At 37.1% G+C, this 23,974-nt stretch overlaps 1 protein-coding gene across 6 annotated transcripts in view; it reads right to left on the bottom strand.

The window, feature by feature from the left end:
- Positions 1 to 9,620: 9,620 nt before the first annotated feature.
- LOC104602128 (Serinc-domain containing serine and sphingolipid biosynthesis protein) overlaps positions 9,621 to 23,974 on the bottom strand; it is a 36,373-nt gene continuing 22,019 nt past the window's right edge. Inside the window, exons 8-14 of one of the 6 annotated variants that reach the window (XR_016083358.1) lie at positions 23,119 to 23,192; positions 18,356 to 18,425; positions 11,446 to 11,517; positions 11,194 to 11,327; positions 11,008 to 11,081; positions 10,560 to 10,742; positions 9,621 to 9,973 (exon numbers count right to left, since the gene is read on the bottom strand). Coding sequence is in view for 4 of the 6 variants with exons in the window: in XM_010265705.3 (XP_010264007.1) it covers positions 10,578 to 10,663; positions 11,008 to 11,081; positions 11,194 to 11,327; positions 11,446 to 11,517; positions 18,356 to 18,425; positions 23,119 to 23,192 (510 nt within the window). In the remaining 2 variants the exon portion in view is untranslated. The other 5 variants (XM_010265705.3, XM_010265706.3, XM_088899512.1 and 2 more) reach the window with 5 other exon arrangements.

Here is a 23,974-nt window from a genome sequence, read left to right as displayed (position 1 = left end):
TCCTTTCACAAGTAGCTTTAATTGAAACTTTTAGCTCCGCATTGCATAATAACAATAATCACCCAACTAAACCACAAAAGTCAACACCCCAACACTCCTAGCTTCTAAGCAATTTCAGTTTTGTTTACACACCAAAACTGAACATTTTGTTTCTATTAAAAATTTATTTTTGTTTTTTTTTTCATGTAAACTTTCCTGAGTGCTCAAACTGTCAAGGGAGAGTCCAGCCCTTGACAGTTCCAACTAAGGATTAACATGGCCCCATAGGGGGCTATGAAAGGGCAACCATCCACACCTTGTTATTGTAGTGAGAGGAAACTGAAATGGTCACCAAATCGTGAACTCTATTACCCTTGAGTCTCTTTAATGCTATTAAAATTTTTGAGCCACGGTCCTTTAACAATAGAGATTTGCCATCCTTTTTCACTTTTTTCATTCTGTTAAATCCTGGGGAGAGTGAAATGCTCACCAATTCTTACTTTTATTTTTTCCATGTGATCAAAACTGATACAATTTTGGAGTTTATAACCGAATTTACTACAAATTTCATAGCCAAAGAACAAATTACCTCCATATCTTGTTGACTTTCATGCGCAGTTCTAGCACCTTCTTCTTTAGTGGTCATGGGGATAGAATTTTCAATTGCATCACTGCCTGATGTCTCTTTTGAGTTCTCAGACCTAGTATTGTCTACCTCTATCTGTTCTGTATCATCACCCAAGGTGCCTTTCTTATTTATAATCTGTTCATCTTGTGCCTCAAGGATTCTCTCCTCTTCCCCCTCCGCTCCACTAATATGCAATTTCACTCTTTTAGGTCCAAAATCAACATCATTAGACAGAACCAAATCCACTTGCCAACTCCTCTTTTTGTGTGACCCGATGTTTGAACTGTTATTCGAAGAAGATTATGCTACAAAACTAGTCACCACCATCACCTCTTTGACCTTCGAATAAGCTCCCTTCTCAACATTTTGTTTGTTGGCATCTTCTAGAGAATCTACTATTTCACTAGATTTAGTGATAGAGTAGATTGTGTGAGATCTTTGATTTGGACTATGTTGGTAACCAAATGAGAACCATCCTACTAACATGTCACCTTTGGGCTGACAGTCTCAAACGAGTGGACCCACTTCTTGCGCAAACCATATTTCCCATGTTCCAACACCATAATAAAATCTCTCCCCAGACTTTTAATCAAATGTTGCCTATTTTGCCATTGATCTTGCTTGGTTTTCATGCAAATCTAGTGGACCACCAACTCCCAAATTTTTAGTCGACGATATGACCACTTCAAAGCTTGTAAATACTAGGAACCGTACTGCTTTCTACTCTTGGAAACTGACTTGATTCACCAGTAAAGAGGCATCGTAGAGTGTTTGGTATGCTCTCCCTGACTCTGATCGTCTACCTGAGTTCCAGTAACAATATCTTACCGAGTATTCATCTCCGACGGAAGTACCCCTACAGCATTTTTCACATCCGAACCTCCAAAATTCTGGCTCTATAGCCACGTTTGCCTAAAGTTCACTGATGTTTCCTTTGAACTCAAGAATTGTTGATCTTTTATACCCTTTGCCTTCAACCAGGGCCCATACCTACATCATTGCATTCATAGAGTCATTTTTTTTGGAATTCTAGCATACTTGTTATTTGTCCAACTAGGTCTTCTCCCCAGAAAGCACACAATTCACTTGAATATGCCTTAAGTCTTCCACAGTTGAAACACGGAACCGACAAACATTCATACTATACCAAATACGAAATTTATTTGCCTTCCAACAATTTCCTCTTCACCACACACGTTAGTGGTTTTAATATATCTACTCTAACTTCGATTCGAACAAACATACTTGCTATGTGTGAATTAGTATTTGTTCACAATCTCCTCTCTCCAACAAGAATAACCTCACCAATATACTTGGATAAACTTTCTCCTATTACTAAGGTCATGCTTTCAACCGAAATATCTAATATTCTTGCCCACATCATGATTTTATTGTTCAACATTCCTTTGATACTCATTTCTGGCTCTCATTCCTTTAGTAAAAAAGGAAGTTCTTATAAAACCAAGGTTCTTTGCTTATATATTCTTCCTTGTCCTCCTTACAATGGAATTTAAACCATAGACCCCCCCTAACTAGGGAGTTTTACCTTGTACCCTCTCCCCCAATTTACCCATATTCCTTGCTCTTTCCCATGGGCCTTTCATATTTAGTTTCTTGCTCTGTAACACTTTTCCAAAAACACTATTCCTACATTTTTCCAATGCCATGTCTTCTTGCCTAAACTCTTCTCCATCAAAGTCACCTTCCTTTTCTCTTAAGACTTATCTTCTCTCCTTTAATCAAAACAATCTTGCCCTGTCCCAAGTTTGTTGATGAGGAAACACTAACAGCTCCAATAGAGCACACTATCTCACATGTTAAGAGCACATCGCTCAGAGCAATGTACATTGACTTTGATCTGAAGCCTTAGGTCCAATGCATAAGGTTGGGCCTTAGTAAGCTTAAATGCAACCCAACCTACTTTACTTGCACCATAATAGTCCAATCATTTAGGTAAATGGGTTAACCAATGAGGTCATAAATAAATAATAAAAATTTGAAAAATGAAACACAAAAAAATAAAAATATATACATAAAATTTATAGAAAATTTTGACATTTCTAAGATATTATAAAATTATCATATTAAACAAAAATAAGTGTAACAAACAAGAATGTTTTTTAGAATTAATTATGTAAATGGAATAAAATTTAAGTTACCAAAAAGTGAGATTGCTTATTTTCTAGTCAAATAGGCTAGCACATGATGCCATAATTATATAAAAAAAACTCAAAAACTAGATATAAATTGAAAAAATATATATATAGAAAACACAAAAACTTGTCTATAAAATTAGTGCACATCTCTAATTTTATATATTTATCATATTAAACAAAAATAAATATAATAAAAAAGTACTTTTATTAACAATGAAAATGAAATATAAAATCTAAATCCACCAGCACACCATGCTTTGATTGCTTATCCTTTTTAAATGGTTCTAATAAGGATATTGAAATTATTAATGTTATCTAAAATTGTTACATTCAACACACATGCATATTTACTAGTTTGCATAAAAATTGGGAATCAATAGTCTTTCTGGTTAAATTTCGATTTCCTTGAGTTGAATGAGTTAGGCTAATTGCCCTATTAATCGGGAAAATCATAGGGATGGAAATTTTTTTCCATTAAACTGGCCCCATCCCATCCTAAATGGGACCGGTTTTCCTTGATCTTAAATGAAGATGTGGTAGGGACAAGAAACTTTTTTCCCCCAAATCAAGGATGGGATTGGCATATAATTCCTTGAACTTGATGGTAAATTATTCAAATATCCCCAAATTTATTATTATTTCTAAAATTTTCCTAAATTTCCTTCAAATTTCCAAAACCCTAGTATCCCATAATCCCATTTCTAAAATACCCCCTAAATTTGATCTATTTTTAGGCAGTTGCCTCGAGGTGGGGAAAATTTGGGGATGGGGCAAGGATGGGGTAGGAGAACTTGTCTATAGGGCAGAGACAAGGAGGGTGTGTCCAGCCCCAAACCCACCATATTGTCATTCCTATAAAATCATGACCCATGGAGCATTCCAATTTTTAGTCTAAACATTGGTTAAAACTGGTAAAAAAAGCATATTTCAATAGTTTATTTAAATGGTGTATCATTGGGATGAACTTCGATTTGCTCCCCATAAAGCACTCCAACACCAACCCCACAACACATAACAGCCATGCATCGGGAATATCTCCCACACCAGCCCCACATACAATTATTGGAAATGTTATTAAGGCTCATGAGTTTGAAAAGAGCGGTGTAAAACCTGTATATTGTATTTCTAAACCTTGTATTTGTGCTATGCATATTTATATTTGTACTCTTCCCAAACTGTGACTAATGCATGACTGCAATGTGCTTTGGGGTTGGTGTGGGAGCAAATATGAGTTGGGTCAGGATACACATAAGAAATCATGTTAAGAAATGGTGGAAGAAGTAACCTGTTCATGGGTTGGGCTCGGCTTATCTTTTGCCAAAATTAGAATGGGCCCAGCCTGATACCTAAGCTAGAGCTTAACCCCAAATGTATGAAGAGGATTTCTTTTTGGGAGAAGGAAAGCAATATTTATTTAGAAAAAGAAGAGAAAAGGATATTACATCCGGTGATCTTGAAATTTCTAAAGTTGTGTTTGGTTTGAAGGAAAAATTAAGGAAAGGAAGGACAAGTTGGGGAAACCTTTACAAACCATGTATGAGTTTCCCTCTCTTTCCTTTCCTTTCCCTACTTTTCTTCAAACCAAACATATCCTAAGGTCATCCAAAACAAGATGGGAAAGCTCTACCGGAAAGGCCAAGGAACCAAAACCATTTGATTTACACCCATACACAACTTTGACAAAAGATTGGCTACTTCATTAAATCCCCAACCACATTGGCAAAAGAAATAGATTTAAAAAGAAGCCTTAATGCCTGAATTTCCACAATATGCCACCAAATCTTCCAAGGATCCGAAGAGACCCCATTAAGGCAACGAGGGGATTAGATTGAACCAAGAGATTCTTTATCCCTCAATCGGAAGCTTCGGTAACATGTCTACAAATAGCTTTGACTTTGTAAATCAAAATAGGAGTAACCTTTGCTCCCACCACCAAAGCACAAATAGGAGACCCATGATGGTCCCGTAAAATATAACCAAAACTACTTCTAGGCTCATTGAGAAATTCATCCACTTTAGTGCAAATAACCACAATTGGAGGAGTCTAGGCATGCCAAGATTCACTGAGAGTGAAAAAGCGGGTCTTCAATTTTCAACATTTAAAGAATTCTCTATTACTAGAGGAGTCAAGGGTCTAAGAGATACAACCCTCAACACACCCCAAGACATCTGCCAGAAGTAGTTGTACCAACACATTAGGGGGTAAAGTAATTTTGGCAAACCCTTCTATTATGTTTAGCCTATAGATGGTAAACTGTTGTAGTCCATGTTAAGCAAAAACCTTCCTTCTATTATGTTTGTCAAACTGTTGTAGTCAAGTAGATCAAACTCAAAGATAGAAAGAAATCCCAAGATAGAACTTCTGGCCATAGAAGAGCATACCCAAGGAGAATAATCCTCCAAACACTGCAAGAAAAAGGGCATAAGATGAACAAATGATCATGGGGTTCCTGGTCTTGACAACAGAGAACACGGCAAGATATCACGAATATGAACTCTATTGCTGCCAAGGATGGGCCGAGGGCAACAATGTAATTATACTTCCACAGACGAGGGATAATTGAGTCCGAGGGCTTCAATGTCTGACCTGTAAGCAAGGAAACATATCAGAGGCCCCGGGTGTTATCCCAGGGGTGGAGATTCTGACAGTCAAGTTAGTAAACACGTAACAAGGGGTCAGACAAGGCCTGAGTAGAGATATCTCAGATGAGGCCTTCAGGGAGCTTAAGAATAATAGAAGGCAAGATAGCTTACATAGAGAGTGATGCCACTTATTTATACTTGAACCTGCCAGGAGTATTTAGCAGCGGACGGCCAGGATGGCTTCCTAGCCCTGCCACGTGGTGCGATCTGGACCCTGCCACATGTGCCTATATCAAACTTCATGGGAATTTAACAGATCCTTAGTAGAGAGAACCCGGAGGCTAGCAAACCAAGCAATAAAAGCATGGCGAGGAATGTCTCCTGGATACCATACCAAAGAAGCAGGGAGCCATGCTTGCTATCGCTATCTAATTCCATGATAACTTCACCGTGAAGGAGACATGAGGGTTCGATAGACAAGCAACTTTGTCCTCCTAGTTCTTTAAAATAGAGATGGAAAGAGATTCATCCCAAATGGATTGGAGCAGGGGAAAACCGAGATTCTATAGGGCTCCACCTATGATCCTACACCATACAACTCACTGTAGACATCCTTGAGGCCCAAATTATTCCACATTGGGCGACTTCAATGATTTCACCTGGAATACCTCTGTCGTGCCAAGGATCAAGTGATAACAATGTACTTTTACCATTCCCAATGAAATACTAAACATGAGGTTGAGAAGCAAGCTACAAACCCAAGTATCTAATGGGAAAGTTACCAATTTATGCTTGGAAGAGTGTTTTTCCTATGGGTTTAACTATAATGGTGGAAATACATGACACAAGAAAACCTTATAACTGATCAACTGACATCATAAAAGTAGTAACCAATCAGGTGGGTATTCATCAAAATTCACGAGGGGGTTGATTGGTCAAACCCTTCCCACTATAATCTTCCAGCATAGAATTTCCCTTTTTCTATTGGTTTCCAAAATTTACAGTTCTTGGAATCTAAAGAGGATTTAAGCTTGGAAGAGTCAAACGCAGCAATCTTAAATGTTAATGGAGTCCAATTGAGTACTGTTAAATGGATTGGCTCACCATTCACCTTATGTTTCTATTGGTTACTGGCTAGAATGTTAGTGGTGAGAATATGTCTAGTGGGAGCTATAACCACTAGGTAGAGAAACGTCTGAGTAGGGTAGGATTTTTGAGATTGGATGGTCTCCTCATAGAGCACGCCCCACATCCCATCTCCCCCATGCATTGGGAACATCTTCCGTTGTTGTCATAGGGAGATGTTCCTAATTCACGGAGGGAATGGACTGTGGGGCATGCTCTATGGAAAGCCCATTCCGTCCCAGGATTTATTTGGGTAACCGGATTCATCATGCATCAAGTGTATCATATTGATATTTTAAATCATATATACCAAGTTCATTCAATGCATTTGGATCTGCTACCCATAAGTGTAGCTGCAACTGCCGCCCATCTAGAATATCTCCCCATGACTGACATTATACAAGGATGGGAAGTGTTTCCAATACATAGCCACAATGTATTGTGGATAGGTGTGAATAGCGTTCTTATGGTTAGAAGATCCAGAATCTCATTCAGAGAGGAAGTGCACACGACCCAAGGATCTTCCCCATGGCAATTTGGTTTAAGGCCCAAAAGGAGTTGTGTTTATTTTATGCCTTTTTTGTTCAACTAGATGGTAATTGCTTCGATGCATAGTTTTGAAGAACCACAACATTAGTCCCATTTCTACCCTACCCAGCAAGGATCAAAATTTCATTACCTACCGGCTCGTATCGGCTAAGAAATAATAGGACATTAAATGTGGGTTCTAAACCCAACCCGCCTCTACCCTTGAATGCAAGGAGGGTAGGGTCAGGGAGGGTTTTGCTTTTTCATGTGCGGAAAGGGTTTTGATTCTCAAAATCCAGCCTGCCATAGGTTTTGGGGCGGGTATGGATTGAGAGGTTTAGAGAGGCGAATAGGATCTAAAATTTACAAAACCCTCCCCGAACCCACCTTGTTGCCATCCCTAGTCCCACATGACAGAAATAAGTGAAGGCGTAAAAGGAAGGGGGAGGCCCTACTTTAGAGCTCGGACCTGCCACCCACACATACCCATAACACAATATAGCCATGCATTGGGAACGTCTCCACATGATAACTAGCAAATGAACACATGCAATGTATGAGATTGAATAGAAATTTGATAAAATCCTATGTACACCAACTCATAAAAAAAATGAATCTAAGGACGGTATAAGACAAGGCTCAGTTTGGAAAGAGTACAAATACAAATATGTATTGTGCAAATACATACAAAAGCATTTTTTTCAAAACCGGACTGGACTGGAAAAATCGGGAACCAATGACCGGTTTTGTTTCCCCCCATAACCGGATTTTCTCAAAAAAAGCGTTGATTTTAGTCAACAAACTGCTGAACCGAGTGGTTAATCATTCAAACGGTTTTGACCATTTTTCAATTTTTTTAATTTTTTTGTCAGAACGGGCCGACCATTCGGGTCAAACGACCCAATAACTGGACCCCTGACCAGTTCGGTCTCCGGGTCGATTTTAAAAACTATGTATAAAATAATACAAAATACAAGGCTTTGCACTCTACATATACATATTTGTACTCCTTCCAAACTGAGCCCAAGAAAAAATCCTAAGATATCATTGGCTGATTGTTTTATAGTGTTTGGGTGATGATTAGATATAAAACTGAAATAAATAATCATTTATAATCAATGCTTATATTAAAATAAACAAAAAATCAAAGAAAAGGGAAATTATCATTTCTCATGGATAGTTTTAGTTTTATAAATCTAACCAACCCACCTAAGATCTACCAAACCCCTCCGATCCCATCTCAAATTGTATTGGGTTAAGCCGAGGTGAGATTTGGGTTGACAACCTTGTATTTTGACCTAAATCTGGCACCAGGCTAGAGGTCTATGTCTATGGTTGGGCTTGGGTTGACCCTACGCGACCCAACCTATCCAAATTATCTCTTACTTTATTAGAGTGACAGAGAGAGAGAGGATAATAAAGGTGATGGAATCTCCTGCAAGCAAAAATTCTGCATACACTCTGTATGCATGGCATCCAGCAATGGCACATGTGGGGCATGCTCTGTGTCTGTGCGGAGCCAATATAATTTGCAGCTAACCACGCATTAGGAACGTCTTCCTACAAATTTAACTAGAGGAGATATTCTCAATGTGCAGGTGGATATCGTGCAAGATTCAAAATATTGATATGCCTGATACGCCTCTACCGGTCAGACCTCCGATACACCCATTATAGGGGCATATCAGAAGGGTCCCAAAATGATACGTATTGGCCGATACGTGTCGATCCTTTGAACCTTGATGCCATGTACACAGCTTTTGCTTGTAGGATTTGGGCTCATAATAAAGGTTTTATTAGAGAGAATTAAGACTCAAGAAGGTTGTTATTGTGATTTTTTTGTTTTCAATTTAAAATAAATAAAAATTGTGACAAGGCAAGGAGAAAAAGGTCCATGTAAGCATGGAGGTGAGAAGATTCTTGGCTTCCCTCTTTCCTCTATGTAATACAAATATAGATAAACCACCTCCATCATTTGATTGGGCTGTTGCTCCGCTTGGGAAAACTGCAAACACAAATCTGTAGAGTGCATTCTGGTTCATGTAAATGCAAAGTTGGTGTGGTTTTGCAGTGATAAACTTACCTTCTTGCCAAAAGATTTTTATTTGTAATGGGTGTAAACACGAATCTGAGATTGAAATAGACCTTTTCAAAATGGATGCAAACTTTGCTCTCATTTTGGATGCACACATGCCTTCAAATTCGTGGAAATTGTCACTTTCGGCTCAGTTTGGAAGGAGTACAAATACAAATATGTACAGTGCAAATGCATACAAAATAATACAAAATACAAGGTTTTGTACTCCTTCCAAACATAGCCTTCAGTACATAAATGCATTCTTACCCAAACACTAGCTAAACTGACCAGAGTACATATATGCCCCGAACTGGCATTTGCACTTCCAAAACGGAGCCTTATGCATTACATTTGTAACAATGGCAGCAGAAAGCATGTATTTAAGAGCTTTTGCAATAAAAAAAAAAAAAAAACACATTTGGTTCATGAGTAGTACAGCTTGCAGGAATACTGAATAGACAAAATGGAGCCTTCCACAACTTGATTTTGTTTAAGAAAGAAGCCAAGCAATCAAAAATTATTTTGGCATGCACTGAGCCTTCAGTTGGTTCCAATTTCCAATCTGTCATAATTCAATTCTAATGAACAGAACTAATCCAGTGAACACTTGAGCCAAAATAACTATTTGTGTTACCATGCTAGCTCATATTGCAGTTTAATGGACTGAGGGCTAACATTTGTAACAATGGCAGCAGAAAGCATGTATTTAAGAGCTTTTGCAATAAAAAAAAACACATTTGGTTCATGAGTAGTACAGCTTGCAGGAATACTGAATAGACAAAATGGAGCCTTCCACAACTTGATTTTGTTTAAGAAAGACGCCAAGCAATCAAAAATTATTTTGGCATGCACTGAGCCTTCAGTTGGTTCCAACTTCCAATCTGTCATAATTCAATTCTAATGAACAGAATTAATCCAGTGAACACTTGAGCCAAAATAACTATTTGTGTTACCATGCTAGCTCATATTGCAGTTTAATGGACTGAGGGCTAACATTTTTTACAGGTTCTTCTAAGAGGATACTGATTCAGCTTTCATTTACATGAAGAGAAGAACTGGACTATACTCAAGTTCATTACCCAATGCCATCTGGGGCCTTAGATGGGGTGGACTGGGTAGGGATCCAAGCTTTGGCATTTTTTGGCGCAAATTGACTTCTCTCAGACTCAAACCTGCTTTCTCACTGTCTCACTTGCCAGACTGAAATTTCACCATTACACCAAAAAATGAACCATGCTCAAGGCCCGGAAGATATTTGACTTCCATCAGTGGCAACATAGATTATGAAAATGAGGAAATATCATAAAACAATATTTTATTCAGGTTGCTTGATATGTTAATAATGACATTTTAACCCTTATTAGGATCTTACACCAACTTGAAAATAGGCATTCCTGTAAATAATAAAGAATTTAAATAATAACAGAAGCTACATTTTGCCTTTGATTTAAGTAGAAAGCTGAGACCAAGGACTGACTAGTACCTCATATGGCATTTACAGTCAAGTTGTTTCAATTGTATGCTGCATTTGATCTTCATGATCTATGATTCTGTTTTGCATTACAACAGGGGAGATCAATTTCCACACTGCACATGGTTGAAAAAACATATTCAACATAACTTGGCATTTGTCGGTCCATTTGATTCAGTTTCTGGCTTCATCCAACTAGGAAAGAGATATGTGACTATAAGGCAGCATACATTTTGAATCAAATAAAAAAAGAATTAACATGCATTTCTGAATCAACTGGCATAATTATTTTGCAAGTAAAATTATGATGATTAAAGAACTAAAATGCATGTCAGAACCTGATCATGAAAGCAATTTTAAAAAGATGGTATTAATGGAAGAAAACTGCACAAATTCTCCATGCATGGGCAAGAAAATCCTTTATTGAAGGAATTTATTAATGAATATGGAGTTTGCTTACAGTATATAGTAGCTGCAAACCACTCGTTGATAATTTTCACCCATGTACTAGCCCAGCCAACATCAATGCTCCATCTGATTGTCATAAATGCACAAGTAGAGCAAATATATCAAGATGTCTATGAAGTATAAACTACCAAATATGTATACCTGGATAGAATGGAAACTGTAGAAACTAGTTCCATACTTCCTGGTTGAATGATCAAGCTGCCAGCTGACAAATAACATGCCAAAATACATGGACCCCATTGAAAATATGAAGTGGAAGAACCCATACTTATATGGGATATCATCTTCCCCTTGAACTTCATCCTTGCGAAACTGAAAATCATATCAGGAATGCTCTCTATTATTTCCAAAGATAAAATAGGAAGAAGGACTATCTTATTTTCCTGCCAGAACTTGAGGTTGATAAGATCACTAGCAGATCCAATCTCACCCGAAAGGATTCTGAGTCTATTCCAGTGGAAAAAGTTGCCATGACGATTGCACAAATTGCAATTAGGAAGCCCTGGAAGCAGCATCAAGGCAATGAAGACAAAATCCAGCAAGGAGGTCAGGAGAAAAAAGGAAACAAAGGAACATGAGCAACTGATTAAACAAGATATGTTAGTATAACAATTTTTCCAACTATTTGATGGATGAAGGCAGTGTTAGAACAGTGTGATATTTTGGATTGCTATTCACACTTGAATAATTTAACATTCCTCTTGCAACTTGTTTTCTTAGTAAAATGATCAAAGGACAGTAGGAAGAGGAGAGAAGAGGGAAGGGAGAAGAGAGAAGATAAAGATTTGGAGTAAAAAAGATGGGCTGGTGGCACCAGCATTTCTATTTATATTAGGGCGACATAAAGAAAAGAATACAATGACAAAAATGCCCCTGCAGCATAGTACAACTACTATTAACTCTCCCCCTCATGTTGGGACATTGATATCAATCATGCCCAACTTGTCCACAAAATTTCAGCAACACCATGAGACATGGCTCTATATTCTACTTCTACACTAGATCTCGCAACCACACTTTTCTTCTTACTCCTCCATGTGACAAGATTTCCACCCATAAAAGTGCAATACTCACTAGTGGATTTCCTATCATTTACAAACCCAACCCAGTCAGCATTTGTATACACCTTCACCTTCAAATTCCATGCTTCTAGAAGAGTAAACCAGCCCCTAGATACTTCTTGAGATACCCAAGGATCCTCTCTGCAGCCTCCATGTGGGCAGCTCTTGGTGCATGCATGAACTGGCTGAGGACACCTATTGTATATGCAATGTCTGGTCTACAATAGCTTTCCCACAATCTTTGGAACTTTTTCACATATTTTATTGTCTCCTCATCAGAATCACCTAATTTGTATTAGGATCAATAGGAGAATCAACTAGCTTCACCCCCAGTTTACTAGTGTCCTGAAGAAGATCTAGGATGTATTTCCTTTGAGAAATGAAGATACTTTTTTTTTGAGTGAGCAACTTTAATTCCAAGAAAATGCCTCAAAGGGCCTAAATCTTTCACTTCAAATTGAGTAGCTAAAAATATCTTCAGCTTCACAATCTCACTTGACCAATCTCCAATGACAACTATATCATCAACATACATAATTACTACTACAATTTTTCCTTCTCCTCTCTTCATAAATAATGTATGAGCAGATTGACACTGCTTGAAACCAATCTGTTGCATAGCTAAGTGGAACTTACTGAACTAGGCTCTTAGTGATTGTTTTAAGCCATACATAGATTTTTTTATTTTGCACACTTTTTGTTCACTGCCCTTAGCACAAAAACCAGGAGGTTGGGCCATTCAAAAAAGCATTCTTAATATCTAATTGATGAAGTTCCCGGTCAAAGTTGGTAGCCAAGGAAATGAAGACTCTAATGGAGTTCATCTTGGCCATTGAAGCAAAAGTCTCAGCATAATCAACTCCATATACCTATGTGAACCCCTTTTTCCACCAACCTAGCTTTATATCTTTCTACTGTGCCATCAACTCTATGTTTCATTGTAAATACTCACTTACACCCTATTGGTTCTTTACGATCAAGAAGGTCCACCAACTCCTATGTATCATTTTTGTGTAGAGCACTGATTTCCTCTCTCATTGCATCCCTCAGGAACTAACAAGGCATCTGCTACATTCTTAGGGATAGGAACATTGTCAATGAAGGAAAGAAAAGCACGGAAAGAAGGTGAGATGTTCTCATAGGAAACAAAATGGGAGACAAGGTATTTGGTGGAACAAGATCTAACACCCTTTCTTTTAGCAATAAGAATGTCAAGATCATTAGCAATAGAGGTGTCTATATCAAGGGGTTCAGGCATATCAATGGGAATAATGGTACTTGGTAGGGAAGGATTTTCCCCAGAGATTCCGATGATGTCATTGCTATGGCTTCAGGTTGCTCTACTACTTCTGAACTCAGCCAGTCCTTTCAGAGACAAAGAAAAACACAGAATGGAGAAGGATCAAGAAGAGAAGGAAGATGCACTTGCTTGTGTTTATCCTCAACCCTACTCTCCCTCTAAGGAGAAACAAGAAAGTAAGGCTCACTCTCAAAGAAAGACACATCCATAGAGATAGTATTTCCGAGAAACATGGTCATAACAATGATAACCCTTTTGGGAAGAAGGGTAACCCAAGAAAACACACAGAAAAGCATGGGTATCAAGTTTACCATGGGAGAAAGAGAGATCATGAAGAAAACAATGACAAGCAAAAATACACATGGGAATGGAGAAAAATGGAGCTTTGGAAAGCAAAAGCTGATGTAGGGCCTTGTACCCTAACACATGAGATGGCATACATTTAATGAGATAGGTAGTAGATAAGATGGCATCCATCCAGAAGCATTTAGGGACATTCATATGAATTAACAACCCATGAGAAACTTCAAGAAGGTAACGGTTTTTTCTTTCTACAACCCCATTTTGTTGGAGTGTTCTAGCACATGAACTGTGGTGAAAGGATCCATGTGAGGTGAGAACTTATTGAGATCATAATGGAATTATTCCTTTGCATTATCAGACTGGAAATTTTGAATTTTAGTCTGAAACTAGGTAAATATCATACACCGGAAATCTTTCACAACCTTTAGAACTTCATCTCTAGAACGCAATGGGTATACCCACACATATTTGGAATGGTCATCAATAAGAGTAATAAAATACTTATAACTAGTCTCAGAGGATAAAGTAACAGGGCCCCAAATAATAGAATGAATAATATGAAAAGGAAATTCGGTTTTATACTCTTTGAAGAAAAAGGATTTCTACAATGTTTACTCAACTGACAAGTTTGCATTTCAATTCAGACATAGACACCGACTCAAACAAGTTTGGAAACAAAATTTTCAATGACCCAAAAGACAAAAGGTCAAGGCGATTATGCCATAAATAGACCTGACTCATAGACTCTGTAGCTGCAAGACCCAACTCTATAACTTCAAAACCAGATTTATTCTCCAACACATAGAGACCATCAACCATACTCCCTCTACCAATCATCACCCCCGAAGTAAAATTTTGTATAACACAAGAGGACAGAAAGAAGGGTACTGAGTAGTTCAATGAATTTGTAATATTACTAATGGAAAATAAGTTTATGGGAAGTTTAGGTACATGCAATACATTTGAAAGAGTAAGGCCCAATGGGAGACAAAGGGTTCCTTGACCAGCTATGGTGGAGAAAGAACCATCAACAAGCCTTTCCTCATCTCTCCTAGAAAGAAGACAATATGACTGAAATAAATTGGACTTGTCATATAGTTTGATGCACCAGAGTCAATAATCCAAGGAGACTCTGAGGTAAGAGAGGATACATGGAAGGCTGTAGCAAAGTTACCTGATGCGGGTGCAAAAGAAGTGGAGGGAGTAGTGCCAGAATCCATCTGATGAAGTGTTCTACCATACAGCTCAAGATGATCATGGAACGAGTTGATGATATCTTCCTTTGGATAAGAACCAGAAGGGTGGTCTTGGTTAAAAGTAGGACCTGAAGTTTGATGCTCTTGTGAAACCCTGTTTGCTGCATTGTATTTCTTCTGGCCTTACTAAATAGGCTTCTTATTCTGTTCCTGGACTGACTTCTCACTCAATTCTTGTGCCCACTTAGGCTTTCCATGAAGATTCCAAAAAGTGTCCCTAGTGTGCCTAGGTCGTTGACAATGAGTGCACCATAACTTATCTTTGCCATCCACCCATTTTTGAGTATCGATACCCTTAAAAAGCACCTCCACTACTTGAATTTGTACCTCCCTTAACAGCTAGAGCAACTGGCTCCCCCTTTGATCAATTCATAACATTCCTCCTGCTTTCTTCTGATTGTACTAGGGCATATACTTCCTGCAGATGGAAGCTCTTTATTTCCCAATATCTAAACCCTAATAGATTCGACATTGGGTTCAGCCCCAAAAGGAAGGCAAAAACCCATTGCTGAGAGACAAGAGATTTGTAGGCCTTAGCATCCTCATCACATTTCCGGCCCACACTTTGATAGTGGTCCAATCCCTTCCAGATGGAGGTCAAATTTGAGTAATATGTGGAGAGACTTCTTTCCCCTTGCTTGTAAGTTGAAGAGGTGACTTGCAACTGATAAGTCTTCTCATAATGCCATTGTTTTGAATAAGTAGATTTAGCTTGTTCCCATATCTCAAACGCAGTTTCAGCTCACATGAAGGTTTTTCTTACTTGTGGCAGCATAGACAACAATAGCCACAACATTATCATGTTGTTTTCTCGGTCCCACCTATCATGTTCTGCACTTCCTGACCTTGGCTCTTTTGTTTTACCACTGATATAACCTATTGTTCCCCTTGCAGTTATGTAGAGTTTAATCCCCTTTGACCATTCTATGTAATTAAGGCCATCAAATGGGATTACAGCCATAGGCAAATTCATGCATAATGCCCCACTCATTCTGCTGTAGCCAGAAGACCCCCCAAGAAACCACTGAATCCTCAGAAAACATCGATAGAAAGAGCTGATAGCACTATTTCAGTCACAAAAAACAGTATGCACAACAGGAAGAAAAACAAACTATTCACCACTATCACAAGAATACTTGGGTTCACATAAACCAGAACTGTAGGTCAATTTCTGTTCGATCAAAAGCACAAGAATATACACTTCTACACTGCTGAAATGAAATCCAGAGAAGAGACAGTCAAATTTCTGGTCTAGACGGTCCCTACAAGGACCAATATACTCTATTTCAGGCCACACGAGCACTCCAAACACCACAAACAAATCGTAAGATTGCTGTTACAGCAGACACAGGTCGTCCAGACCAGCACAACCCAGTTACAGGGTACAAAACAGGATCACACAATCCACATAGAACTGAAAACGCTCTTCACAGCATGAATTCACCCCTTTTTTAGGGGGTTCTTGGAACATGACCAAGAAAGGAAAGAAAAGAAAAAACACTTACAGGTCAGTCGATGTGTTTTCCCACTGGTTTCAATCGGAAGAAGAAGGAATCTGAAGAGATAAGATGATCGAATTGTCTTTAATCTTAGAATCAATGCTCTGATACCATGTTTACTTAGTAAAATGATCAAAGAACAGTAGGAAGAAGAGAGAAGAGAGAAGAGAAAGATTTGGAGTCAAAAAGATGATCTTCCCACACCTACATTTCTATTTATATTAAGGCGACATAAAGAAAAGAATACAATGACAAAAATGCCCCTGTGGCATAGTATAGATATTGTTAACACAACTAATTTTATGTGCTCCATCAAAACATCCTTCTTTATCTAATAAGTATAATCAGGACTTAAACAGATCAAACACTTGTTATATTGACCCCAATCTAACAGTAATATCAAGACCATTGTTAGAAAGTTTGCAGCTCAATTATGTCCAGAAATTTATGGATGGTCAAAAGATACAAAGTTTACAACTTTGCAGTATGGTTAGCAATCTCTTTTCAATCAAAAGTATACAAAGATTGTCAAACTATACCAACTCGTTAGTAAAATGAACAAATAAAATTTCAAGAACTGTTAGATGGGTGAAGATTGTTGGAAATATAATTTCCATATGCTCATTTAAAGCCATTTTATGCCTTCGTTTTGTTTCTTTATTTAATAAAATTGGGGCTTTTGCTTGTAGCTATTTATAATTGTTTAGTCCGGAGGTCAAATTGTAGGACATTTAGGTAATGAGTGAGAGTTATCACAGAAGAGCTGGATGGCACGGTTCCTTGTGAACCTAGAATATCCCAACTATGGGTGGACTTGAGCAGTTCACTTTAAGGTTGGCATGTGGACAGCTTCCATTATAGTGATATCTCAACTATTGGGGTGAGACTCCAAACTGCCATGTGGGTGTGTATTAGATACACATTGATACCGATCCAACTAAGTCTGATCCATCATAGGATCTGTCTATCATTATCAATGATTTGGATCACTCAAATGCAAAGACTTTTCTGCCCTTGGACATAAAGGATTCTCAAGATTGTGGTATCATGATTAACCACTTTGATATACTATGGATGAGGTTGCTATTGGATTTTAACTAACATACTCTGTATGTTGGGAGGTTGAAAGTGATATTACAATTATGGGGATTACCAACAAGGGATTTACACCCTCAAGCAAAAGGAGAGTGTCACAGCCAATAAGTTGGTCTGAACTAGGTCTCTGGCAGTGGAATCCTAGTGAGAGTAGGACTCCTATACAAGAGACTCCTTGTAGCACTAGGACTCATAGGAAAGTTTCTAGGGATTGTCCTGCACTGTCTTGATTAATTTGAGAATCCCTGACATGCCTGGGTTATCATTTTCTACCAGTGGCTGAACTGAATGACTCATTGCTTTGTCTTTTAGTGGATAAGATAATTAAGTAATAAAATATTTGATGATATGGCAATGAATTCAATTTCAACTTCATCTATTAAGGAGATCACAACCTCCTTAATAACTTAGGTTGCATTTGGATAAGCTTCAGGATCTGTGCTTTTAAAGCCCAAAAAGCACAAAACCCAATTTTAGGATTTCTGTTTTGGGGCTTACAAGTGCTTTGGATTTAGATTATAATGTTTTAAAATAAACTCTCACCAAGCACTCAAAAACTTTGTGGATTAATTCTGTTTTCCGAAAACCAAAGCTCAAACTCAAAATAATATCCAAAGAAACCTTGTTCAACTAAAAGGAAGACAATAAATCATTCAGTTCAGTCATTTCAGATGTAATCAAGTGGCCCTAAACAGAAGCTCATACATTCAATTAATGTTAGAGAAATCCAAGTGAAATAGCATAACGCAAATTATTATCTATGGAAATATCCTCCAACTCATGTTGGAGGAAAATAAGGAAGAAAGAAAGAGAATTGTTGTCTTACAAGTACAGTTGTCCAGTCACTTTTTCCAGGAATCTCCTTTTGAGGGCTGCATTTCTCAAAGGCAGGTTCACTACAAAGTCAAGAGTAGAAAAAATACTCACTTTATGCCCAAAGACCACAAAATTTTCCATGTAAGAAAATATATATCTACATTGGAACATGCTGTAATTTTGTGCTTGGATGAGGAAATCTAAATAATATATTCCTGACTTTCACAGAAAAAAAAAAAACTTCCATTTAACTGGGAAGCTTCATATATTTGAATTTCAAGATCATGTTATTTTGTGATTTATTGCAAACTAAGAAGTTTCATAAGAAAAATATAACAAATTCAACCACATTGTCAACAAAATTTCTCTCAGGACATGCAGAATGAATAGAGAATGGAGATAAAAATGGCTGATGACTCAATATCAAGAAGAGAAAAACAAGTGGTAATTTATGGTGAAAGATTTCATTTGATTTCTTATAATGACTTTTATCTGTATACATAGGGACAAACATACATGACCAATTGATTTTCAGAAGCAGGTTATTGGCAATTTGTTCTTCCTTTCTAGCTCATTATCTGCTTCTTTGGTTATCAGTCTTCCCTTCTTTCTTTATTTTTTTATATGGAGCACCACACAACTTCTGATTTGGCTATTTTCTGATACAGTTTTCATGACAATGCGGGTCACTATAATTAAATTTATCCTGTACTTACATGTGAGTTATCTTTTGTTTTGTTCTCCTCGCCTTCTTTCTTTTTCATATGGAATACCACATTACTGCTGAGTAGACTATTTTTTGATGTCAGAGTCAGATTGAAAAGGACAAAGAGAGAGAGAGAGAGAGAGAGAGAGAGAGAGAAAAGAGAAAACAGCAGTTTGGTGGGTGTGTCACCTCATGGCTGTCGATACCCTAAAAGAAATATTTATATTAAAGAAAGTAAAAGGACAAATCTACCCTTAGTGTACAAAAGATAGTGTACAAATAAAAAGATGTACAAAAAGAAAGTAAAAGTACAAAAATATCCCTACGGCTAGTTCTTCTCTGTCCCTACACTCCCCCTCAAACTGATGCCTATGAATGAGCATCAGTTTGTCCATGAGAAATAAGTGTCGGGCCCGAGCCATTGCTTTTGTCAACAGGTCTGCTAGTTGGAGGCTGGAGGGGACATGAGGAAGAGAAATGGTACCCTCAAGAAGGAGATCATAGATGAAGTAGCAATCAACTTCTATATGTTTGGTGTGCTCATGGAAAACGGGGTTGGATGCAATTTTGATTGCACTAACATTGTCTGCATAGAGAGGAACTGACAGTGATGGCTCATTAAGGATGTCAATAAGGAGAGCTCAGAGCCATATAATTTCACAGCACACTGAGGACATTGCTATGTATTCGGCTTCAGTGGAAGATTTTGATACAGTAGGTTGTTTCTTGCACTTCCACGAAATAAAAGAGTTGCCTAAGAATGTCAACTCCTATTTGGTACTGTCTAGAGGTGTTCGATTGTTGATATACTTTCTCAAGATACTTATACATCTCATAGGCAGTCCTATATCCTCTCATAGGGATTGGAATGCTAGTTTCAACTGATCCTAGTATCCATGATGCAATTTTTGCATTGTCAATCTTTCATTGATTAAGAGCCTTGATGTCTAAGTCATCAGGTTTAACCACAGATATATCCAAATATACCCAAAGTCCCTTTGCCTCAACATGGAATTGAAAATTAAACTTCCATAATGCATAGTTCGTACCATTGAACTTAATAGGGAGAACATCCATCCTTTCTGATGCCATTGAAAGACAAGAAACAGCAGTGCACACTTCCAAACAAAGGATATAATTCAAATCAGAAGATAGAAAGAAGTACCTTTCAGTCAATTTCCAGAAAAGGAAATTGTAATGGTCTGCCAAACTCATAAGTAGATCAAAACCCTTCTAAATCAAAGCCAATCCAAAGCAAACCAAAGGGAATCATATCTGCTCTGGGCGACACTAGATCTAAAATTTCAGACTGATCTGATGTCTCTACAAAGAGATCCAATGAGAAAAAGAAATCTGATGGCGCAACAGTCCAGAAAACTGGTCTGTAAAGTTCAGATCAAAAGAAGCCCTAGAAAGGAGATTCAGGGGCACTTGAGAGTTTCCCAAATACCGCTAGGGAGTCCTCAAGAGAACAGTAAAAGAAAGAGTTGAGGAGAGACTGAATGCAGATCAGATTATGACCTGCTTTGATACCATGTCAGAGTCAGATCGAAAAGGACAGAGAGAGAGAGAGAGAAAAGAGAAATCAGTTTGGTGGGTGTGTCACCTCGTGAATGTCGACACCCTAAAATAAATATATATATATATATATATAAATATTAAAGAAAGTAAAAGGACAAATCTGCCCTTAGTGTACAAAAGATAGTGTACAAATAAAAAAGATGTACAAAAAGGAAGTAAAAGTACAAAAACAGCCATGCGGCTAGTTCTTCTCACAGTCCCTACATTTAATACAGTGTTCATGACACTTTGGGTTGTGGTATTAAATTTCTCCTCTCCTTATATGTGATTTAAGATCTATTTTATTCTATTTCGGAAAATGTACCAAAATCATCCTGATCACAAAATTGAAACTTCTATGGTGATTAGGTTATGGAGATCACCTCCAAAGATTCTTATCTCATCTAAGTTATTTTTGTGTTTCTCATTATCTCTGATATTAATGCAGCAACCAAAATATAGCTACTATTCTAAGATGTAACAAGCAGGGCCAATGAGTAATCCTGATGTACAGTCCTTAAAAGCCTAAACTACTTCTTAAGTTTAGAGAAGAAGGGGCTGAGTTCTAGCAGAGTTGAAAACACTAGGGCCTGAAGAATCTGACAGAAATAAGGACCAACGTCCTCTGGTTTTGCACAGGAAAAACAGAGAAAAGAACAAGAAAAAAAAAGTAAATAAACCGTCTTTGTTACTTCCAGGAAAAAAAAACTGCCTTACAATCTGTTCTATCTGTCTTAAATAGACCTTACCATACTTAAGACTTGGAAAACAACTTGAAAGCAATGTTAGAAAGACTGCTAAACTGAAAATAGCTCTTATGATAAGAATCTTAAACTAACTCTTATGAGAAGAATCTTAAACTGACAAAATAACTTCTATAATAAGAATTCTAAACTGACAAAATAACTCTTATAATAATAATCCTAAATTAGCACCTAAAAGGGGCTGTTCAAAAATAAACCAAAGATAACATGGGGCCCACTTGGTTAAACTAACGGGGATGATTTAGGAATTAGGACTGGTATCACCCTCTTAAAGAATACACCTTAGCCACCTTGGGGTAGTCCCACTGTTTAAAGAACTTACTTGTGGCCTGTTGGAGGGTCTTATGGAGATTGGATGGGCTGCAATTTATTATTTTGGGGCAGCATAGGTTGATGCTTTGCATCTGATATGTTATATATTTAAATACATTGGATAAAGGAATAAAAAAAAAAAGATCATCATTCTGATTGGAAAAATAAGACTAAAATATGTAATTGCCAAACTCCTACCAGGGTAAGGATATTAAAAAATATATACAAAATGATAAAGTATGAAATTACCGAAGTCCTATAAGACAAAGAAGATTAAAAATCTATATAATTATGTAGGTAGACTTTCTACACCTAACATAGAAAACAGGACCTAGTTGTCTTTTATCCATTCTGCTTTATCATTTCTTACTCTAGTGTATCAAGGATTTCGTCTCATTTGTCAGAATTGTCTAGTTCCTACTCAAGGAAGGAAAGGCACTGTTGATCTCATTTATGTATGATGGATAATGTGGACCTTAGATTTTTTTGGAGTGTTTTTGAGTTGTCACATTAGATATTTAGGCTCAGTTTGGAAAGAATACAAATACAAATATGCAGAGTACAAACCTTGTATTTTGTATTATTTTGTATGTATTTGTATTGTACACATTGGTATTTGTACTCTTTCCAAACTGAGCCTTAGGTATCTTAGATTTTATATAAACCCTAATGAGTGAAAAGGTATTAATAAAAATCTATGTGGAAAATCCCTAAAATTAGTGAATTTCATTTCTATTAGACAACCTAAGTTTTCAAACTCCCTAGTTGCTTTCCCCATCAAATTGTTAAGTTCAGTGTGGATTTCATAACATATCCTGGTCAGTCTCAGCAAAAACTTTTAACTGTGCCATGTCAACCTAGTTGAAATCCTGGGTGTTGAAACCTTTTTTTTTCATGAGTAACTTGATAAAAGCAGTTTACTGGAAGAAAGAATTTAGCACAAGACTTTTCTACTCTAGATATGAATGGAATAATCATAAAAGGAAAAAAAAAGAAAACAAAAACATCCACAAAGAGGCTGATCAATTTAAAAATTTTATACATGTTTACCCCTGCAAGACATCAGCAAGCACAAAGGTTCTCTTTGAACTCCAGGCCTAACTAAGTCATCTAGTAGTATATCTAGGTATTCAGATGAATGCACTGTTTGAAAAATGGACAGCACATTTTTTATCAGAAATCAGTCACACATTTGAGCATTCATTTTAGATTTGTATGTCATGTTCATGGATGTTATAATACAATATTTAAATCTCTTGTGCTTTACATGATGAAAAAAATTCTAGGGGTCAAAACTGAATTGCAGTTACTCATTCACATAATCAAGAATGAAAGAGACTACTTGTTCAATAAAAAATATTCATATTTATTTAAAAAAAAGTCATTTAATTCATTCTTGAAGCAACTCAATAAAAAAGCATGGAACTCTACCTTCTAATAGCAGACCAACAAAGGAAGACAATGTATGAAGCCATAATCCCTGAAGATAAAAGCCCTCTATTAACCTGTGTTAAGTAGCCCAATATAACCACATTTCAGATGCCTAGTACAGTGGAAATTACATAAAAGAAACTTGATAGAAGAGTGATCCTTATTTCTAAGTTATATTTTTGTTTTTGTTTTGACCTTGGGGCTAAATTGAATGATATACTTACAGAAATACATCAAAACTACAAAAAGTAATATTGGATTGTAGGAGTGTAGAATAAGCAAGAATGTGCATATTATATGCTAAAAGGTTGCAACTTATAGGAATAGAAAGTAATGGTGCAAAGCAAACTTAACAAATAAAAAGGTATTTCAGTTTACATGAACAAATTTATATAACCAACGATACTCTTTAAAATATTATAGGGGGCCTGGGGGCTTGTATGTGGATTTTCTGTTGATTCTTTCTTCAACAAATTAATAGAGCCAAGAGGTGTCAAAGTGACATTCTTCCTATGGACACTGGTCAGAATTATCACTATTAATCATTTGCAAATTGCAAATAAGAGTTATGGTGTTGGAACCTATGAAGCCTCTATGGTTCAGAAAGAGAATTAATTCCACATCTACAGATTCACTGAAGTTTCACTAATAGCAGTTGGGTTCTAGGTTGAATTTTGGGAAATATATGCTTACACCATTTTAATTCTTCATTATCACAAGAATAAATTCCACATAATTGATGTAGAATAATAGGAAGTCCCAGTGGGGGTGTATTGTTGGTAATCTTCCTGGATTTATTCTTTCGGAAATATGGAAGGAGTGTAACAGGAGATATATGGAGGGAAAAAGTAAACGC

The sequence above is a fragment of the Nelumbo nucifera genome, chromosome 3 (assembly GCF_055504915.1).
Source record: "Nelumbo nucifera cultivar China Antique chromosome 3, China Antique-T2T, whole genome shotgun sequence".
Classification (NCBI taxonomy): domain Eukaryota; kingdom Viridiplantae; phylum Streptophyta; class Magnoliopsida; order Proteales; family Nelumbonaceae; genus Nelumbo; species Nelumbo nucifera.
This window is presented reverse-complemented; position numbering and strand designations above follow the sequence as displayed.